This window comes from Polypterus senegalus, chromosome 4, assembly GCF_016835505.1.
Source record: "Polypterus senegalus isolate Bchr_013 chromosome 4, ASM1683550v1, whole genome shotgun sequence".
NCBI classification, from domain to species: Eukaryota; Metazoa; Chordata; class Cladistia; order Polypteriformes; family Polypteridae; genus Polypterus; species Polypterus senegalus.
In genome coordinates, this window is record NC_053157.1 from 52666183 (window position 1) to 52687530 (window position 21348).

The following is a 21348-nucleotide window of genomic DNA, read 5'->3' on the forward strand; positions in this document are numbered from 1 at the left end:
GACCACCAGTTATCAACTAGATTCTCACTCTTCTGTGGAAGGTATAGCAATGTCTGAGAGGTGCTGCTGACCTCCCTGGACTCCCAGGATATAAAGGCTGGAGATGCCCAAGACAGGACTGAAGACCGTTGGCTGTCAGTGCACTTAAATTCATTTTACTATCTTTCTACAATTCAAAAGAAAACCTATTTAATTTTCTCAGTCAATTTGAGCACTACAGCCTTCCTCAGGAGGATGCATGGGCATCGTGATGGGGGAAAAAGGGTAATGATTACCCAGGGCCCACTGGGTGGGAGGGCCTTCGAAGCCTTGAAGGAAACGTGTTTTCAAGAGGAAGGGGCCCACAGAGTCTGTGTATGTATAGTTCCCAGAGTTCTGTGCTACACCCCTGGGAGGATGTACATCTATTGGCCTAAGATCAGATTGACCAATCAAGGCAGTTCTGGGTTTTGGTAGACCTCTTTGACCATTGGTGGCTGGTAGAGTTGGTTCGTGATGAGTCTTAACTAAAGAGAAGAGAAACTGAAACCAAATATTACTGATTATGCTAATGGTTGTTAAACTGTGGGGCGCGCCCCCCTGGGGGGTCACTGAAGCTGCACAAGGAGGGTGTCGAATAAATGAACAAGACATCAAAATTATTTTTTTACATTTTTATTTCAAGTTTAAATTTGCAAGCATATAATCACAACGAATGCATTATAACTAAAATTAAAATAAAACATTTCTAAGGCATAGATCTAATGACTAATATGTGCCTGTCCAGGTTTGGTTTGATATTCAAGATACGACACTCTGAGCTCCTTTTCTGTTTGCAGTTTTTTTCTATGATGAGCGGCGCTGCTGCTGCTGCTGCTTTTATAGTCGTGTATTTTCAATCCAGAAAGTTCGAGACGTATCGTTATCTGTCGCGAACATTCGGGTAACAGTAGATCAGGTGATAATGCGGCGCGACTGCACCACATTGGCAGCGTAGCCAATATTGTCAAATTGAGTTAAATAATTTACTGCGTGACCCGGGTTCGCTTCCTGGGTCCTCCCTCCGCGGAGTTTGCATGTTCTCCCCGTGTCTGCGTGGGTTCCCTCCGGGCGCTCTGGTTTCTTCCCACAGTCCAAAGACATGCAGGTTAGGTGGATTGGCGATTCTAAATTGTCCCTAGTGTGTGCTTGGTGTGTGGGTATGTGTGTGTGTGTGCCCTCCGGTGGGCTGACGCCCTGCCCAGGGTTTGTTTCCTGCCTTGCACCCTGTGTTGGCTGGGATTGACTTCAGCAGACCCCCGTGACCCTGTAGTTAGGATATAGCGGGTTGGATAATGGATGGATGGATGGAATTTACTACATATTGGGTTATTTTCATGATACAACTAACCGCGGTATAATATTTGTCAGACGAAAATACGTTCATCTCTCGCCGATTGACTTCATCGGTGTCCTTGTTTACGAGATTTTTAAAAATTAAAACATATTTAATTGTTTCTTTACATAAAAAAATAATTAAATAAGAATAAATAATTTATTCTTTGTTTTTGGGATTAGAATTACTAGCAATTACAACTCTTGTGGGAGTTACAAGCGATAGTAAATTAGATTGATGAGGCTGGGAAGTGCCCTGGAAGTCTTGTGAAGGTTAAAGGACTGCGGCCATGTGAGAAGTTTTGTTTTTGTATCAAGACAACAGCCTCAAGCGTAAAGCCAAAGCTACTCTCTTAAAAGTTAAGGTAGCAGAGTGGTTCTTCAGAGTGATACCATAGGGGAACCACTTTTGGTTGCCAAAAGGTCCATCTACATGAAGGTTTCACAAACAATCTTTATTTATTTAGTTTAGCAGCAGGCTCTTTACAGTATATGACCAGGAATAGATGGAAAGAGATTTGTGAAATACCAATGGGTTATGATATTAAAAGGACTTTTACTGCATATCACGCCGGCTAAATTGAGGTTTTCCTAATCCGTTAGTGTCTTGCTAGGAAGCCTACCATACATTAAAGATTTCAGTTTTTTCTCTATATATATTAGAATATTGTTCAAAGAAGAAAGAGACAACTTCATATGCAATGAATCCTTCCCACAATGAAACAGTGTTTTCTCAAGCAAAGGTCCTACGAAAAAACCACACAACCCAGGAGAGAATTGTAAAGTGCCATTAAAGAAACCGTTATTTCTTACAGTGTATACGGGAATGTTAATGTCCTGGAGTAGGTCTCAATCCATTTGAACATTTGGATTTAAAAAAGGCTGTTCACTCATGATGACCATCCAACCTGACAGAGCTTGAACACTTTTACTAAGAAGAACGATGGAATAGTACAGTGTCCAGATGTGCAAAGCGTACAGAGAGAAACCTGCGCACACAGAACTTAAGGCTGTCATGGCTGCCAAAGGTTCATCTACTAAATACAAACTTGAAGGCCATGCATATTTGCCTGATCAAGTGTTTTATATTTGTAATTTATTTATTTAGACCATTTTGCAAAGATATGATTTCATTTTGATATTAAAGACCTTTTTTTCCATTCATTAGAGTCAAAAAGTGAAATTAAATCCACTGTGACAGAATGTTTATAACAACAAAATGTGAAAACTTCCAAAGGGTGAATATTTTTATAGGCACTATAGCCAAGACAACTTACAATATACAGTACATACAGACAGTTAAGTGCCTTGAGGTATTATATAATAAGAATTTATTATTATTATTATTACAGTATTATGTAAAAAAAAATCTAAAAGATTTAACATGTAAGATCTAAGCTTGCACTGGAGGTTTAAAATAGAAGGATCCCATGTGCAACAGGGATGTCAAACTCAGTTTCTAGGATGCTGCAGTATCTGCAGGTTATCGTTTCACCCACTTTCTTATTTAGTAACCAATTAAAAATACAAATGGTGCATCCTCTGTTTAAACTGCCGTGAATTTTAATTGTTTGTTTGTTTAACGAGCATCCAAAGTAATAATGAGATTTTAAGCGAGCCAATAGGTGCCCCCATCTTTTTCATATCTGCCTGAATGGATTGTTTGAAAAGAAAAGGTTAAGGTCTGAGAAATATCGATTTGCTGTTGTCCACAAAGCATTTGATGGCGATCTTAGAAATAAATAAATCCAAAGAAAATCAGAAAGAGAACACTAAATCTTGCTGGGTATCACTCCGGCTAAGTTGAGGTATACAACTGAAACACAAGCCATTGAATTAAATAATGGGTTTCGTTAATAGCTGAATAGCTGATTGGTTGGACAATTGAGTTAGGAGATCATCTGTTGGGTTGCTTTGCATCTCGTTATGGTTTTGTTGCTTACTAAGGAAAGAACAAAAACAACAACTGAGTAAGGTAATGTTGATTAAGACAAAATAAGAATTTAAAACCACAGTCCCTTGCGGTTCATTGAATGCACTGGCGTCATTAATAATAATTCTTTGCATTTATATAGCGCTTTTGAGTTTCTTTTACAATTTTTCTGTGCTGTTGTGATTTACTGGATTTTGACATCAGGTTTTTTTTTACCATTCTTTGGATTTGTTTATTAGGAATTTGTTTGCCTTGGATTGCCTTTATTTTTTCAGGTAAGTCCTTTTGCCTCTTGTGTTGCTTGAAACTTATTTTTGTTAAAATGTATTTTGTTAATAATAAATCTTTTATTTATAAAGATTCAACATTTGCCTATTTTGTGACTAGCCAGGGTTTGATGATTCCCTCCGGATTATTTTGGGGCTTTTGTGCCAAGAGACCCCAAGGACAATTACTCAATGTGCTGATTTCATTTAAAGTACAGTCACGCCTTTGTTGGTTTAAGAAAAGGTAAGATGGGGACTCCATTGGCTGAATTTTATTCATGGTATTGTTGCTGATTTCCCCTTCAACTTACCTGCATCTCTTCAAGACCAAGTGGATAATATTTGACCAGTCCAGTCTCCCAGTGAGGTCATCAGCGTCTATTATGATGGCATCCACCCACCTTGGTTTTCTTTCTTAATTTATTACTTTCCAAGCATCACTTCCTCCTCTAACCACCTTTGTTTTCTCATCACTTGTGTGAAACATTGAACAGCTGCCCCGGCTATTCAAATGTGCAATTATGTTTGATGGTTTGTAAATTTGAGGTTAGTGTTTGTTTTGGCAAAGCTATCAACTTTCCTGATGGCAGCATTCTGGATTATATTACCCTGTATGAGTTTGTCACAATTCTTTGTTTCCAGCAGAAATCGTCTTTTTATTTTGTGATGGCCATCTCCCCCCTTGTGGATCCTTAAGCTCCAACAAGGCACTGCTCTGTCACAATGCGCAGTTGTTTTTATTCTTTTATGTTCCATTGACTCAAGCATAGTGCCCAATCATTTCACTTCACCACCACCACCACTCTTACAACGGTGGCGTAACAAACAAGAAAACATGTAATCAGATATATGGGCCACAATGCACAGATCTTCAAAGTTTCCAATGCACCATCTACCATCTTTACTGCAGCAATCCTTTTAATGAAACATTAATTCTGAATAAAACGCATTTCTGATTCTTTCATTCCTAAACATTTACCTTCAGTCTCTTTTCAAAGCACTGTGCTGCTCATATTAATAAACCTCCCTAACCCTACTGAGGATTATGGGGACTTGAGCATTAGCCAGGAGCCATCGTGAACAAGTTGCCAGTCCATTGCAGGGCACACTCACACAAAACCCATGCCATCCTCATGCTAATCTGTGCCATTGATGGCTTTTAGAGGCAGGCGTCTCATTATTAAACACATCTTGTCCCTGACTAGTCTCCTAACCAGACACTCAGCACATAGATGGCTATAATGAAAGCAGGCAGCATTTTTTCCACATTAAATCTATTTGCAAATGGGATTTTACAATATTCTTTTTATTAACAATTATATTCAAAAATATTTTGAAATCACATCTGTATTACTATTATTGTCAGGCTCAGACAAAAAGCTACTTAATATAAGCAAATCAAACAGTCAGGCAGCGACATTTTAACACAAAAGGCTTCAATGCACGGACAGATATGTACAGGTCTCTTTGCAGAATGGATGGCGAAGCGGCAGTCAGTTAAAATAAGATAACACAATAAGATAAATCAACTTTATTTTTCCAGAGCAGTACACTAAATTGAAACTGTTCCTTGATGAACTTTAAAATGTTTTATAGTGGCCATCCTCGATTAATTATTTTACAATGAGGCTGCAGCACTTTGAAGTTCCAATATAACAGCCATTATGTTTAGAGACTAGAAAAGCGGGTCCTCTTTAAATAAATAAAATGTTCATTAAGTGTACTGCAATGTGGGCCTAATCTTTTGAGAGGCACACACGCTCCAACTTTCCTATATTTGTCCCTTTTTAGAAATGCTGATTTTAGGTTTACCCGTATAACTTTTTTCAGTAATGAAGAGATTACACTTAAAACAATTTTTTTTATTTCATATTAAAAATGCAAATCAATTTCAGATCAGAAATGACAGTGATTTTATGTCTCTTTCACATAACGCAAACTATTATTTTATTGCACCTCTTTCATTAACCTTCTCACAGAGAAGAAAATAAATACAATCTTGTATCTGTATAATAAACAATAAAAGATATTTTTCACATTACATCATATTGTGACACTCCACAGTTTCTACTCATCATGCAAAGTGGTCTCGACAAAAAAGGAGAGGCATTCCGTAAACATCGACGATTCCGGTGACGCTGTCAATCAGCCAAGACGTGCGGATTTTAAATGATGACCTGGCTGTTTAAACCTGCCGTTCTGGATCTTAGTCGCAAGGATGGCATTTCGTTCAATTAGCATGAAAAGTAAAACTCGAAAATGTCGACTGGACATTTACACAGGGACGTTTCTAAAAGCATTAGAGGATTAAAGGAAGTGAGTGCCAACATGATGAGGAGAACTGAAATCACACAGCTTAGAAATAAAAAAAACAACAATGTTTAGTGGTCTGAATGAAATGTGAGGTGTTGCCAGTATTACTTTAAGGTGAGGCCCGATTGTATTGCAGACTCCGACTCTGGGACTATAACCGACCTTCTTCAGTCCCGTCCGGGCCTCAATTGAATTGGCCACTTTGATAATTGATTACATCAAATACTGTCAGAAGAGCTGCAAGAGCACCAGAAACAAACAAAAAATCACATTTTTAGCTTAAAGGAAAATTATGGGATTTCTCCTGCTGAATAAACACAGATTGGTCAGTCTGTACCTTGCAAGCAATGTGTTGCTACAGCACTGATGGCAGAATTCACCTAAAACAGAACTTGGGTACTTGATTGTGAACATCATCATCATCATCATTCGAGTGCAGCTATATACTCCTCTCTGGCAAATTCAACATTTCATCGGTGAAGGTCACATGCAGGGAGTGATCCTTTTCAAAGGATGGGGAAGAGTTACTAACATTTGACAGACAAGTCAAACTGTTCATGTCACTGAAAGACTCAACGTCTGAGGCCTGACCTTCTGAAGATCCAGAGCCCTTCAAAGTCCTGAAAGAGGCACTGTCCATGGAGCTGCCCAGATCTCCTGTCCCACTGTCTGACCGGCAGCTGCCAACTAAATTCTCGCTGTTCTCCGGAAGGTATAACAATGTCTGAGAGGTGCTGCTGACCTCCCTGAGCTCCCGGGATACAATGGATGGGGATTCCCGGGACAGCACAGAAGACCGCTGGCTGTCAATGCAGTTAAAGTCACTTCGGGAAGGTCGTCGTCCTCCTCCAATTCGACAGAAAAGACATTTGATTTTCTCAATGAGTTTTAGTACTACAGTCTTCCTCAGCAGGATGTACACCCACGGGTCCAATATTGGATTAACCGAGGCAATACGGATGGCCTGAAGATCTGGATTTTTGATCACTTCTTTGACCACTGGGGGCTGGTAGAGTTGGTTCACAAAGAGTTGTACCTGAAGAGAAGAGAAATTGAAACCAAATGTTATATGCCATCATAGCGTCCACTATCTTAGATTTCATTAGTAAAAAAAGGTCAGAGCTCTCCTAACAAAAACATTCTCCCGGTTTGCTTCTGATACTTTTTAAATGTGGGAGCCGCTTGGTGGATGAAACACTGACTTACTGTTTGACGCGGAGGAAGTCACTTCACTTGCTATAGTTGCAACATCACTATGCACATGAGATTTGTTAAGTCTTTTGTGTAAAGACGCCAACTAAATGAGCACATGTCAAGGTAGGAGTGCAATTAATAACCATGCTAAAATACAAAAATGATACACAAATTAATCTCCTAAGTCTGTATTAATGTTGGCCTGACTTGACATAACAAATGATCTGCTGATATTCATAATAATTTCAATGTCTTGATGTCTTTTTTTCCAAATTGAGACTGAAAAGCGTATGCGTGTGTGTGCGAGTGTGTTCATCATGTGATGGACTGGCGCTCTGTCCAGTGCCTTGTGCTTGCTGGGATACGCTCCAGCACCCTGCGACCCTAATATCTAAAAATTCACATAAGAACAATTACTAGTTATATAGTAAATAAGTCAGATTTGCATTTCTTTGGCTTTTCTGCATGCAGGTGTGATGGTAAGAACTAGGACTGATGGGTACAGATTCTCACGAAATTCACTGTGGGTTACAATTATTGCAGTGCCTTCAGAATCTTAACTGTAATCCCTGTGATTTACACAACAATCTCGTTAATTTACACTAAAGTTAAATGAAAATTGGTTGGCTAACAGTTAGATATTAAAATGTTATTTTTGTACAACTACACATGTGGTCAGCACTGGGTTTGAATATCCCACTGTTTGAGTAGACCTGGCCCTTCCTCCCCATGTTCATGTGTTGTCTCTGAGTACTCCAGCATCCTCACATCTCGGAGATGTGCATACTAATAAAAGAAATAGCAAAAGCTGCATAAAATAAATCTAGGTACCAGTGTACTAAACAGACAGCATGACAAAGGAAAACAGAAGTTTTTTTTGACGAATTCATAACATATTTAAAAAATATATATAGAAATTTACAGAAATTGGAATATTGGAATATTATAGAAGTTCATATGTTTAATTGGAACTTGTAATTAACATAGTTATTGGGATAAAAAAAATATACAAATGTACAAAAATTGGACCCATTCTAGTGTTGGGCTCTGTGGGGGAGGTTCCACTGCCGTCCCTTTAGTACACAAGTACCTAAATCTAGTAGTGAGTATAATAAATAGCCCTGTTAACAAATGCAGCAATCATCAACAACCAAACAAGGTGCAAACACCACGTAACATGAAATATGGCAAGAAGAAAAGAAAAAATACCAAGGTATCTCGCTACTCACACTGCGTGACCGTGAGCAAGTCACTCCACCTGCCTGTGCTCCAAATGGAAATACAAAAGAAACTGAATCAATTGTATCTCAAATGTTGTAAGTCGACTTCCATCAAAGTGTCACCCAAATAAGTGAAATGTAATGTTATGTTATGTTATGAGGTGGCAGGCCCAGTGATGTGGTCGCCTCACAGCATTTGGACCACAGTTCACTTCCCAAGTGAGGCACCGCCTGTGTGTATTTTGCATGTTCTCCCTGGTGTTGAAATTGGCTTTCTCTCACATTCAAAAGATATGCTGATAGATGCATTGACCCTTTATGAAGGAGTGTGAGTGTGTGATCCTGTCCAGGTGTGTCTCGTATGATGCTGCTGGGGTTGGCTAAAGCTCATCAGGACAAACAAGCTTCATAAAATGAAGAATGGATATTGGTATAAAATCAATATAATAAAACATAAAGCATAATAAGCTCAAAACAGAAGTGAGCAAATAAGAATTTGAGACCTTAAACCTTAATGCTTAAACATTAATAAAGCTAATGTAATAATCGTAACCTGCATGTCTTTTTCCAATATGAACAGGTGTAAACATACTTTTGCCCACCCTTGATTGTGTGTGTGTGTATATATATATATATATATTATGGTTGAAATAGTTTTACAGTCAAATAATGCAAAGAGTATGCAACATGTGTTTCGCCCTAATTCTGGGCTCATCAGGCGTACACACTCACTGCGTTCTCTTTGCATTATTTGACAGTAAAACTATTTCTGCTTCTCACAACTGAAAGAGGGGGCACCGTGGAATTTGTTTGCTGGCTTGCAGACCAACCACAAGCGTTACCTGGTAGGTAACCACCCATACAATCAGATTGTGATTCAGACTGCGAATGCTATGAATATATACAGGTATATATACACAGTACATATATATATATATATATATATATATATATATATATATATATATATAGATATACATACATAAATATATATATATATACACATATATATATATATATATAATATACACATATATATATATATATATACACATATATATATATATATAAATATATATATATATACACACATATATATATATATATATATAAATATACACATATATATACACACATATATATATATATATATATATAATACACACATATATAAATAACTGCTCAAAAAATTAAAGGAACACTTTGAAAACACATCAGATCTCAATGGGAAAAAGAAATCCTCCTGGATATCTATACTGATATAGACTGGGTAATGTGTTAGGAACGAAAGGATGCCCAATTGTTTGATGGAAATGAAAATGATCAACCTACAGAGCCCTGAATTCAAAGACGCCCCAAAAATCAGAATGAAAAATTATGTGGCAGGCTAGTCCATTTTGCCAAAATTTAATTGCAGCAACTCAAAATTGTACGCAGCACTTTGTATGGCCCCTGTGTTCTTGTATACATGCCTGACAACATCGGTGCATGCTTCTAATGAGATGACAGATGGTGTTGTGGGGGATCTCCTCCCAGATCTGGACCAGGGCATCACTGAGCTTTTGGACAGTCTGAGGTGCAACCTGGTGGCATTGGATGGACCAAAACAATGTCCCAGAGGTGTTCTATTGGATTTAGGTCAGGAAAGTGTGGTGGCCAGTCAATGGTATCAATTCCTTCATCCTCCAGGAACTGCCTGCATACTCTCACCACATGAGGCCAGGAATTGTCGTGCACCAGGAGCCACTGTACCAGCATAGGGTCTGACAATGGGTCCAAGGATTTCATCCTGATACCTAATGGCAGCCAAGGTGCCTTTGTCAAGCCTGTAGCGGTCTGTGTGACCCTCCATGGATATGCCTCCCAGACAATCATTAACCCACCACCAAACTGCTCATGCTGAATGATGTTACAGGCAGCATAATGTTCTCCATGGCTTCTCCAGACCCTTTCACTTCTGTCACGTACTCAGCGTGAACCTGCTCTCATCTGTAAAAAGCACAGGGCACCAGTGGTGCATCTGCCAATTCTGGTATTCTATGGCGAATGCCAATCGAGCTGCATGCTGCTGGGCAGTGAGCTCAGGGCCCATTAGAGGACATGGGGCCCTTGGGTCACCCTCATGAAGTCTTTCTGGTTGTTTGGTCAGAGACATTCACACCAGTGGCCTGCTGGAGGTCATTTTGTAGGGCTCTGGCAGTGCTCATCCTGTTCCTCCTTGCCCAAAGGAGCAGATACTGGTCCTGCTGATGGGTTATGGACCTTCTATGGCCCTCTCCAGCTCTCCTAGAGTAACTGCTTGTCTCCTAGAATCTCCTCCATGCCCTTGAGACTGTGCAGGGAGACACAGCAAACCTTCTGGCAATGACACGTATTGATGTGCCATCCTGGAGAAGTTGGACTACCTGTGCAACCTCTGTAGGGTCCAGGTATCGCCTCATGCTACCAGTAGTGACACTGACAGTAGCCAAATGCAAAACTAGTGAAGAAACAGTCAGAAAAGATGAGGAGGTAAAAATGTCAGTGGCCTCCACCTGTTAAACCATTCCTGTTTTGGGGGTCATCTCATTGTTGCCCTCTAGTGCATCAGTTGTTAATTTCATTAACACCACAGCAGCTGAAACTGATTAACAACCCCCTCTGCTACTTAACTGACCAGATTAATATCCCATAAGTTTCATTGACTTTATGCTATACTCTGATTAAAAAGTGTTCCTTTAATTCTTTTGAGCAGTATATATATATATATATATATATATATATATATATATACAGCAAAAAAGAAACATCCCTTTTCAGGACTGTGTATTTCAACAATAATGTTTTAAAAATCCAAATAACTTTACAGATCTTCATTGTAAAGGGTTTAAACAATGTTTTCCATGCATGTTCAATTAACCATAATCAATTAATTAACATGCACCTGTGGAATGGTCGTTAAGACCTTAACAGCTTACAGAAAGTAGGCATTTAAGGTCACAGTTCTAAAAACGCAGGACACTAAAGAGACTTGTCTACCGACTGTGAAAAACACCCAAAGAAAGATGCCCAGGGTCCCTGCTCATCTGCGTGAACGTGCATTAGGCATGCTGCAGGGAGGCATGAGGACTGCTGATGTGGCTAGGGCAATAAATTGCCATGTCCGCATTGTGAGACGCCTAAGACAGCTACAGGGAGACAGGAAGGACAGCTGATCATCCTCGCAGTGGAAGAGCCCGGATCTCAATCCCATTGAGCACGTCTGGGACCTGTTGGATCGCAGGGTGAGGGCTAGGCCATTCCCCAGAAATGTCCAGGAACTTGCAGGTGCCTTGGTGGAAGAGTGGGGTAACATCTCACAGCAAGAACTGACAAATCTGGTCCAGTCCATGAGGAGGAGATGCACTGCAGTACTTCAAGCAGCTGGTGGCCACACCAGATACTGACTGGTACTTTTGATTTTGAGCCTCCCTTCATTCAGGGACACATTTTGAAACATTTTTAGTTTATGTCTTATGGTGATGACTCTTTTAGTGTTCATACAAATATTTACACATTGAGTTTACTGAAAGTAAAAACAGTTGAAAGTCAGAGGACGTTTCTTTTTTGTTGAGTATATATATATATATATATATATATATATATAGGTAGATAGATAGGTAGATAGATAGATGGACAGATAGACAGGATACACAAATATTCATCCACCTTAATAAAACTGTAAGTGCCTGTGTGTGTCCCCGACCGGTTGCTATGTCTCTGTCATTCCAATAGATGGCACATCACACATATTAACACTGTGCTTTTTATTAATCCCATACCAAATGGCATATAACTGAGACAGATTAATCTTATTTCAGTTACCATACGTACAGTAAACAACTTTTGAATAGTAATTTATCGCTGTCACTACTCTTTGTTCCACTACATAATGGATTCTCCTCGACAATAGCGCACTGTCTTCCATCCTATGACGCATTTCTTTATCTTTCAGGTTTTTTTTTTTGCCTTTATCTTGCCAATTACGTTTACGAGCCTCTAAACCCGCTAACTGCCAGTAGGCGGCGGGTCGAATTTCTTCTACAATACGAAAACGTCCCGCGAGGAGGCGTCGCAGACGACATGATCACTAAACTATCTCTGATCGTCCTTGGGATGCGGATGACCCTTCTGTGAGGTCTGCATTTTTAACATTTTCGCTGTTGGCGCTGTAAAAAAAAAGTGTAAAAGTCAATTACGTTCGCCGCAAACTAATAGAAAAATAATCCCTCACAGTGTTAAGAAACTAATGACAGATGCATACAATCAGATAAACACTAAGGTTAAAAAATTAGTTTAAAAAGCAGTGCAAATTGTTCATGTTCAGGATCTTTCTCTCCCATCTCTCTCTTTTTATTTACTGTTTTTTGAGTCTTCATGCATTCCAGTCCCTAACCCGCTTACTCAGTTTGGGTTCGCTGGCGGGCTGTCACTGGGTACGACACCTAATATGCAGCCATTCACTATACGCGTTGCTCTGGTAGATCAGCGCACTGAAGAGCCGATTTACTTGGTTACGTTTCTATCGTTTCATATTTATTTGCCTTGTATGTGTCAATAAGAATTTCTACTTGAGTTGTCTACAATAAATAATGAATGCGGCGTTGAAGACGGGAATCGGGTGAGTTACAGTGAACTTCAAGTTCATTTCTGTTTAAAAGAGCTGATAACATACCATCACAATTGATGAAAAGTAGCACTTAAACTTTAAATTAGCTAATTTCATGTGTACCCGAAAGTAGAGAGAATCTATGTGCTGAAGGCAATGCTCAGTTCACCAGGATCTAGTGGAAACTGTAGATGGTGCCACTGTAAAAATTCGTTACTCCCTATTACCTCATTTAAGGTTGCATTTCGCGAATGGAAAGGGATCTTGTCGAATCACGTGGCGCCCAACACTCTTAAAAATAGTGATTCTTTAATAGCATGTTATAGTTCTTTACATTGTGTGGTTCTTTGTTGAACCTTTCCTTAACAAAGCACCATTCCATTCTGGGAAGGGTTCTTTACATATGACGTTGGATCTTTGTGTTTTGAAAAACTACCTTACATGTAGAAAAAAACCCGATATCCTTAATGTATGGTAGACTAACTAGCAGGGCATTAACAGATTAAGAAAACCTGAATTTAGTCTGTGTATGCAGGAAGGGGGGGATTAAAATATACTTATTGTAAATTCACAAATCTGTTACAATCTCGTCATGGTTATTTACACAATAGAGCCTGTTTCAGATCTAAATAATAAAAAGTTCTTTATGGTACCTTCATGTTAATGGGTCTTTTGGGAACCAAAAATGGCTCCCCATGGTACTGTTCTGCAGATCTACTCCAGCATTTTTAGTTTTAAGAATGTGCCTACATATGTCAGACTGCTCGTCCGACTTCTGTCCCTGCATGTTAGTTTAGCTGGTGCCTAAATTGACCTTGTGTGGGCGACATGTTCCTCTGAGATACGAGGTATTGCCTAAGAGCTCCCGTGACTGGACTCATAGTTCGGCTTCGGTGCCTGCTTATGTGGACTCTGCACGTTCTCCCTGTGCCTCTGTGGGGTTTTGATTGGGTATTCCAGTTTACTGGTGACGTTTAATCGGAACGGCGCGAGTGCCGTGTATTTAAGATATGCACGCCCAAACTGTCCCCGAGTCCAGAAATAATCCTTGCTTTGCTCCCGAAGGGTCAGAATAGTCTTTAGCTCACTGCAGCCGTGTAGCTATTTAAATAAAAGGGCTAGAAATATATAAGATTGCACATATCCGAAACATGATTGTTAAAGCAGCAACGATTTTCATGAAAATATTTCTGTGTGACGCATCTGACTTTTTAAACTTCCTATGCAGCCTACTGCACAAATTCGCACGTAGCAGATTCTCGGCTTGGTCTCAGCATCACGAGCCCATACCCCACTAGAAATGAGTTTTGTCCGAAAAGTCAGACGGTTAAGATGTATGTGCTAGAAAACTACATTTTAGGACAGCAACCCACTTGAACACTTTCGGGGTCCTGCTAAAAACGTTCAATTGTCCCTTGTCGATTTTCTAAAACGGTGCTAAATCGGCTTTGGCTCCTATTGTATGGAGGGTCAGCCATGTATGTACAAATTGGACATTTATAAACGGAGAATTTTAAAATGCAATTAAATGACTTTAAAGTCTTCAAACTTTAGTGCGCTATTCTGAACGATTCTGAACATTCCTCTGTGAAAAGCTCGTTACGCTCACTATTCAAAAGGTTACATTTACGACGCGGCAATGCACATTTAATCACTTACCACTAAAGGTATGGAGCAGATGAGCACAACCGCAGACGTCGCGATGAGGAGGATCACCATCTGGATTTCTGCTCCAGCCAGGCGACTAAAGCTTCTCCTTCTCCGAAACTCTGCGATTCTGCCGGGATCCGTTCCCAGGGATGTCCTGCGCACAAACTTCCTATGCATCCTAACAAGAGCCCCGCACACGAGGATGTTGCACACCACGGTGACCAGAATTAAAAAAGAGCTGAAGCCCGCGTACATGTAGGAGAAAGCGGCGTGGGTGCTCACGTTACTCCTCCAGTCCACAAAGCACCAAGTGTCCGGGTATTGCTTCACCGCTTTTCCGAATCCCATACTCGGTAGAGCGCAGAACAGCACGTTGGAAACGTAGATCGCTATCAGCGTTAAAACTGCCAGCTTCTTGTCGACATAGTGGTTGTAGAAATAGGCGTGATTGATTGCCATGTACCTCTCTATGGACATGGCGCATATGATGCTGAATCCGGCAAGTCCAAAGAGGAGGAGGATGAACGCGAAGTACTGGCACAGCGCGTCTCCACCTGGCCAGGTGCCTTTCACGTAAGTGGCGATGGTAACCGGGCTTACCAGAATGGTGCCCAGTAAGTCAGTAACTGCGAGCCCACACACCAACGTGTAAAACGTGGTCTCCTTCTGCTCTTTCCTCGATTTGCAAAGGACGACTATGGCGATCATGTTGCCAACCACCCCAAAAATAAACATAATCACCGGGATGGTGGGATCCATGTTGGAACCGGGAGAGTAGCTTGTAGCGTTACTGCCATCCATTGTTACTTGCTGTACCTGGTGAACGAGCTGTGAAGGAGAACGAAGTAACATCAGAACATTGCACCACTGTTTGTTATTTTTTTCCTTTCTAAATATCCAGAGTTTCTGTAAATGTATTCGTAATAAATAATTATATCAATTAATGCAATGGGACGCAGACACACGAGCTAAATCTTGAGCAGCTGGTCTTCGGGATTATCCCACGGTGAAACAGATTGCCCGTGTAATCCAACATGTCGAGACTATAGGGGCTGTCAAAAAATCGACTGACATACAGTCCATCGTAGCAGCAGCAACAGAAGCATTCCTTCAGGGCGCTTTCTTCCAAGCTGAACTTCTTGGCACACTAGTTCACTGTTGAACACCCGTCTTCTTCCTCGTCGTCTTCTTCGTACATTCCCAGCAACTTGCTTACATTTCGCAGATGGTGTATTCTAGCCCTTAGCTAGCCTCAGCGCTGCGGGGGGAATAGCAAAAGTCAGATTAGCACACCCTCAGCGTGTGTGACTCACTTCGGTTTGAAAAGTTGCACAAAAATCAGTTCCTCTTTAGAATGGCTCTTTTGGAGCCCCACCCACTACACTTTTATTGGCTACCTATAATTTACAAAGGGATGTCCCGATAATGAAGGGCGCAGTTCAGTCAGGGAGCGCAGAGCACCTGGCTGATCGCGGGACTCCACTAAGTTGTTACATTGCAGTCGTGTTGCTCAAGGTGCGACATTTTGGTCACCTAAATTTAGCAAGGACTAAAACAACAACGAATGGGCGACACGGGAGCGCAGCTTCTTGAAAAATCCAGCGCGGCTCGGTAGTTGTTCGTGCGAAGTTGCCCACGTTGGTTTTCTTCCCACATCCAAAAAAGGGGGAGGGGTTACATACCTCCCCATTTGTACACCTCCTTTAGTGTGCCCCCCTCGTTAAGACAGCACACTGACACAAGGAGTCAAGTGGTCGTGCAAACACGCGGCAGAATGGTAATATCTAAATAATGCTAAGAATTTACAGTAGTATTTGTTATATAGTAATATTTGCGACAGTAGTATTATCGTAAACAAAGGGCGTGTGGCTAAGCTATAAAAGGAAGAAGGAGATACTTTTGTTGGGGTAGAGTTGTATGTTTAAATATGTGGCATTCAATAAATGTTTCTGTATTCAAGATACTTACCTCCGACTGGACATTCAATGTTATGACAGTATTAACTCAATGTCGTTGTGTTGTTACTACAACAAAATGATGAATCGCCTAAATGCTAGTATTGCGTAAATAAAATCATTAAGGGCATCAGGAGCAATTGTACAGTGAGATATCAGAAAATATGACATTTCATAGTTGCACGGATTTAAAAGGAATCAGCCAGGCACATGCGCACACAGTCGAACAGGACGAGGCGCGCAATCTTCAGTTCAGTTTAGTTCGATTTTGTATAGTGCTGTTCGCCGAGTGCAAGCGCAGAGCACTGTGATCAGTTCTCAGGTTAATTGCAAGTATAGATTTTACAAATGACTAAATACAGAATTAGTGTACATAAAGACACGTTTGTTAAAACCGGTCCTTGCCTTTCGTCCATTACTGCACCGGGATAAGGTACGCCCCCATTGGGTAATCTTGTCCGAGAATTTTATGTACAGCAAAAATAATATTGCTGAAATATTAACTTAAGTGCGATTCTCGCCATATAAAAGCGCTATTGAAAACGAGTGCCGGATTTGAGACTAAAGTACACTCCTCGGCTTACTGTTCTTTATTGATACGATATACTCTTCGCAGCCACAGCAATGCTCTCATTTAGTTCATGTGCTCTTCTTATGTTTGCGGTCACCGTTCTCTCTTCACTTATTCTCTACTACTTGGATGTTGCATATATACTCAGCAAAAAAAGAAACGTCCTCTGACTTTCAACTGTTTTTACTTTCAGTAAACTTAATGTGTAAATATTTGTATGAACAGTAAAAGAGTCAACACCATAAGACATAAACTAAAAATGTTTCACAATGTGTCCCTGAATGAAGGGAGGCTCAAAATCAAAAGTACCAGTCAGTATCTGGTGTGGCCACCAGCTGCTTGAAGTACTGCAGTGCATCTCCTCCTCATGGACTGGACCAGATTTGTCAGTTCTTGCTGTGAGATGTTACCCCACTCTTCCACCAAGGCACCTGCAAGTTTCTGGACATTTCTGGGGGGAATGGCCCTAGCCATCGATCCAAATCGATCCCGCTCCAGGGTACAGGCCTCGGTGTAACACTCATTCCTTCGACGATAAACACAAATCCGTCCATCACCCCTGGTGAGACAAAACCGTGACTCATCAGTGAAGAGCACTTTTTGCCACTTCTGTCTGGTCCAGCGAAGGTGGGTTTGTGCCCATAGGCGGCATTGTTGCTGGTGATGTCTGGTAAGGACCTGCCTTACAACAGGCCTCAAGCCCTCAGTCCAGCCTCTCTCAGCCTATTGCGGACAGTCTGAGCACTGATGGAGGGATTGTGTGTTCCTGGTGTGACTCGGGCAGTTGTTGTGGCCATCCTGTACCTGTCACGCAGGTGTGATATTCGGATGTACTGATCCTGTGCAGGTGTTGTTACACGTGGTCTTCCACTGCGAGGATGATCAGCTGTCCTTCCTGCCTCCCTGTAGCGCTGTCTTAGGCGTCTCACAGTGCGGACATGGCAATTTATTGCCCTAGCCACATCAGCAGTCCTCATGCCTCCCTGCAGCATGCCTAATGCACGTTCACGCAGATGAGCAGGGACCCTGGGCATCTTTCTTTGGGTGTTTTTCACAGTCGGTAGACAAGTCTCTTTAGTGTCCTGTGTTTTTAGAACTGTGACCTTAAATGCCTACTTTCTGTAAGCTGTTAAGGTCTTAACGACCATTCCACAGGTGCATGTTAATTAATTGATTATGGTTAATTGAACATGCATGGAAAACATTGTTTAAACCCTTTACAATGAAGATCTGTAAAGTTATTTGGATTTTTAAAACATTATTGTTGAAATACACAGTCTTGAAAAAGGGACGTTTCTTTTTTTGCTGAGTATATATGCCTATTTTTTTCTACGCTACTTGAGCTGAGCAAATCAATTAAGCAACCTAATTAATAAATACACGTGGCAGCACGGTGGCTCTCACCTTCAGGGTCTCGCGCGCTATGCCCACGTCTGCTTGTTTTTCTCTCCCGACTTTTATCCTACAAAGCTATTTAACTTATTTTACTAACATGCATGGTGGCATGGATAGTGGACAATCTTACAGACAGACCTCAGTATGTGCGTTTTGAGAAGTGCAGGTCTGACATTGTGGTCAGCAGCACAGGAGCGCCTCAGGGGACTGTACTTTCTCCGGTCCTGTTCAGCCTACATACATCGGACTTCCAATACAACTCGGAGGCCTGCCACGTGCAAAAGTTTGCTGACGACACTGCTATGGTGGGCTGCATCAGGAGTGGGCAGGAGGAGGAGTATAGGAACCTAATCAAGGACTTTGTTAAATGGTGTGACTCAAACCACCTATAACTGAACACCAGCAAAACCAAGGAGCTGGTGGTGGATTTTAGGAGGCCCAGGCCCCTCCTGGACCCCGTGATCATCACAGGTGACTGTGTGCAGAGGGTACAGACCTATAAATACCTAGGAGTGCAGCTGGATGATAAATTGGACTGGATTGCCAATACTGATGCTCTGTGCAAGAGAGGACAGAGCTGACTATACTTCCTTAGAAGGCTGGCGTCCTTCAACATCTGCAATAAGATGCTGCAGATGTTCTACCAGATGGTTGTGGCGCCCTCTTCTACGCGGTGGTGTGCTGGGGAGGCAGCATAAAGAAGAGGGACAGCTCACGCCTGGACAAACTGGTGAGGAAGGCAGGCTCTATTGTAGGGACGGAGTTGTACAGTTTGACATCAGTGGCAGTGCAACTTGTGGGGGTAAACGTTAACACTACACAAGATTATAGACTGTTATATCTGCCTCACACTCTCCATGTTGCATTTTTTAACTTGCACTGCATTTGTTTTTAATCTCTTTAATTAATATTGTTCTTTATCAGTATGCTGCTGCTGGAGTATGTGAATGACCCCTTGGGGATTAATAATCTATCTATCTATCTATCTATCTATCTATCTATCTATCTATCTATCTATCTATCTATCTAATAATTCACCCAGTATGAGTGCACATTGGCCCATGATTGACAGTGCCATGCAACAGAGTGGGATTCAAAGCCTGGATTTGTTCCTAACTTTGCATCCTGGGCTGCTGCTATAGCTTCTAGATCTCTGCAACCTTAAACTGGATGATGTGGGTTTGATAATGGATTGATGGATACTATGATTGCTGGGAATGACTCCAGTTGCCCCGCGACTCTGCTCTGGATTAAGCTGGTTTGGAAGATGGCTCAATGAATGGTTACATAATTCAGTATAAAATATAACATGATAAAAAGAGCTAGAGATAAAACAGGGCATGCTAATTTGAGTTACTTTTACTAAAGTTTATTTTATATATATACTTTTTCTAACCCAGATAAGTTCAGACTAGGGTCACAGGGGTGCTGGAGCCTATCCCAGCTAAAATAGGGTACAAGGTAGGAACAAAGTCTGTACAGAATGCCAGTCCATCGCATGGTAAATACACACACACACACAACAAACACACACTAGGGCCAATTTAGCATTGTCAATTTGCTCTTTGGACAGTGGGAGGAAAACAGAGCATCCAGAAGAAACCCAAACAGACATGGGAAGAACATGCAAACTCCATGCAGGGAGGAACCGGGATGCGAAACCTGGGCTTGTTACTGTGAGGCAGCAGTGCTATCACTGCATCACCATGCCACCCATGATATCTATCTATCTATCTATCTATCTATCTATCTATCTATCTATCTATCTATCTATCTATCTATCTATCTATCTATTGTGGAATAATAATTTTGGGTAACATAGCATTCATCTTAAAGAAATAGCATAAAGGGTTAATAAATGTCAGAAACCTGTTCAGGCTCACCGGAAAACCAGATAAAGGTCAAGTGAACAGCAAAAAATGTACACTGAAATATAAGAATTGGTTTAGGGAAAATACTGAGATGGTCAAATAAAGAATGTACCAGAAAAAAGGTTGATGTAATATACAAAATGTACTGAAGGATGACTAAGAGAAAACTAAGAAATCAGCAGATGTCCTATAAACAAGAATGGACAATTATTATATGCACAGAAATTTCAGGGGTGGTAGCTCAACTCACAAGGTATAAGAAGAACCAGAATATAATACAATAGACTTTTATATAAATAATTTTGGTGTAAACCAATGAACCAACCAGAATAAAATGTACATATTGATTGACAGTGTATGTAAATTCAATAGTTTATAAAATTAACCTCTATTCTTTGTTTCTCTGATTATTCTGACCATACTGTAACAGACTGCTTGTGAAGAATACTCCCTGTATACCATTCTGCCGAGGAGTAAGTGAGAGATACAATGAACAGCTTTTCCCCTGCCAGATAACTGATTTGTCCTATTAGGGACATTTCTTTCTTTAATAAGATGTTAAATTTCTACCACACTATCTATTACATTGTGCCTTTCCTATCTATCTATCTATCTATCTATCTATCTATCTATCTATCTATCTATCTATCTATCTATCTATCTATCTGTCTGTCTGTCTGTCTGTCTGTCTGTCTGTCTGTCTGTCACTAAAGGAAATATAATAAAATGGCAGTATGAAGATTGAGGTTGTGTTTATTATTGGCATATCAAATAACAAATGAGCGGTGCCTGTTCTTTCAAATGGGTCTTGTGAACTTGAAAAATTACTGTAAGAATTCAAAATATTGCATGTGTGGGGTCCACATTTATTACAGAAAAAGTTGGTTATGGTCACCCTCGATGATTGTGATTTTTAAAGTAAATAAAGTACAAAAATGGGCACAGGTGTTAATACTTGTCAAGGAATGTTCACACAGTGGAAACAATAGAAATGTATTTC

At 40.6% G+C, this 21348-nt stretch overlaps 1 protein-coding gene across 1 annotated transcript; it reads right to left on the bottom strand.

The window, feature by feature from the left end:
• Window positions 1-5068: 5068 nt before the first annotated feature.
• LOC120527342 (prostaglandin E2 receptor EP4 subtype-like) lies at window positions 5069-15889 on the bottom strand. The gene is made up of 2 exons (XM_039750633.1): window positions 14566-15889; window positions 5069-6901 (listed from the first exon to the last, which is right to left on the bottom strand). The coding sequence occupies exons 1-2, from the start codon at window positions 15406-15408 to the stop codon at window positions 6305-6307; spliced, it is 1440 nt and encodes a 479-aa protein (XP_039606567.1). The 5' UTR covers window positions 15409-15889; the 3' UTR covers window positions 5069-6304.
• Window positions 15890-21348: the final 5459 nt, after the last annotated feature.

Excerpts from the sequence above, each read along its gene's own strand:
- LOC120527342 (XM_039750633.1), bottom strand. The coding sequence starts at position 15,408 with ATGTTACTTCGTTCTCCTTCACAGCTCGTTCACCAGGTACAGCAAGTA. Across the intron at positions 6,902-14,565 it reads TCTGCTCCATACCTTTAGTG|GTACAACTCTTTGTGAACCA; the intron begins GTAAGTGATTAA and ends TCTTCTCTTCAG.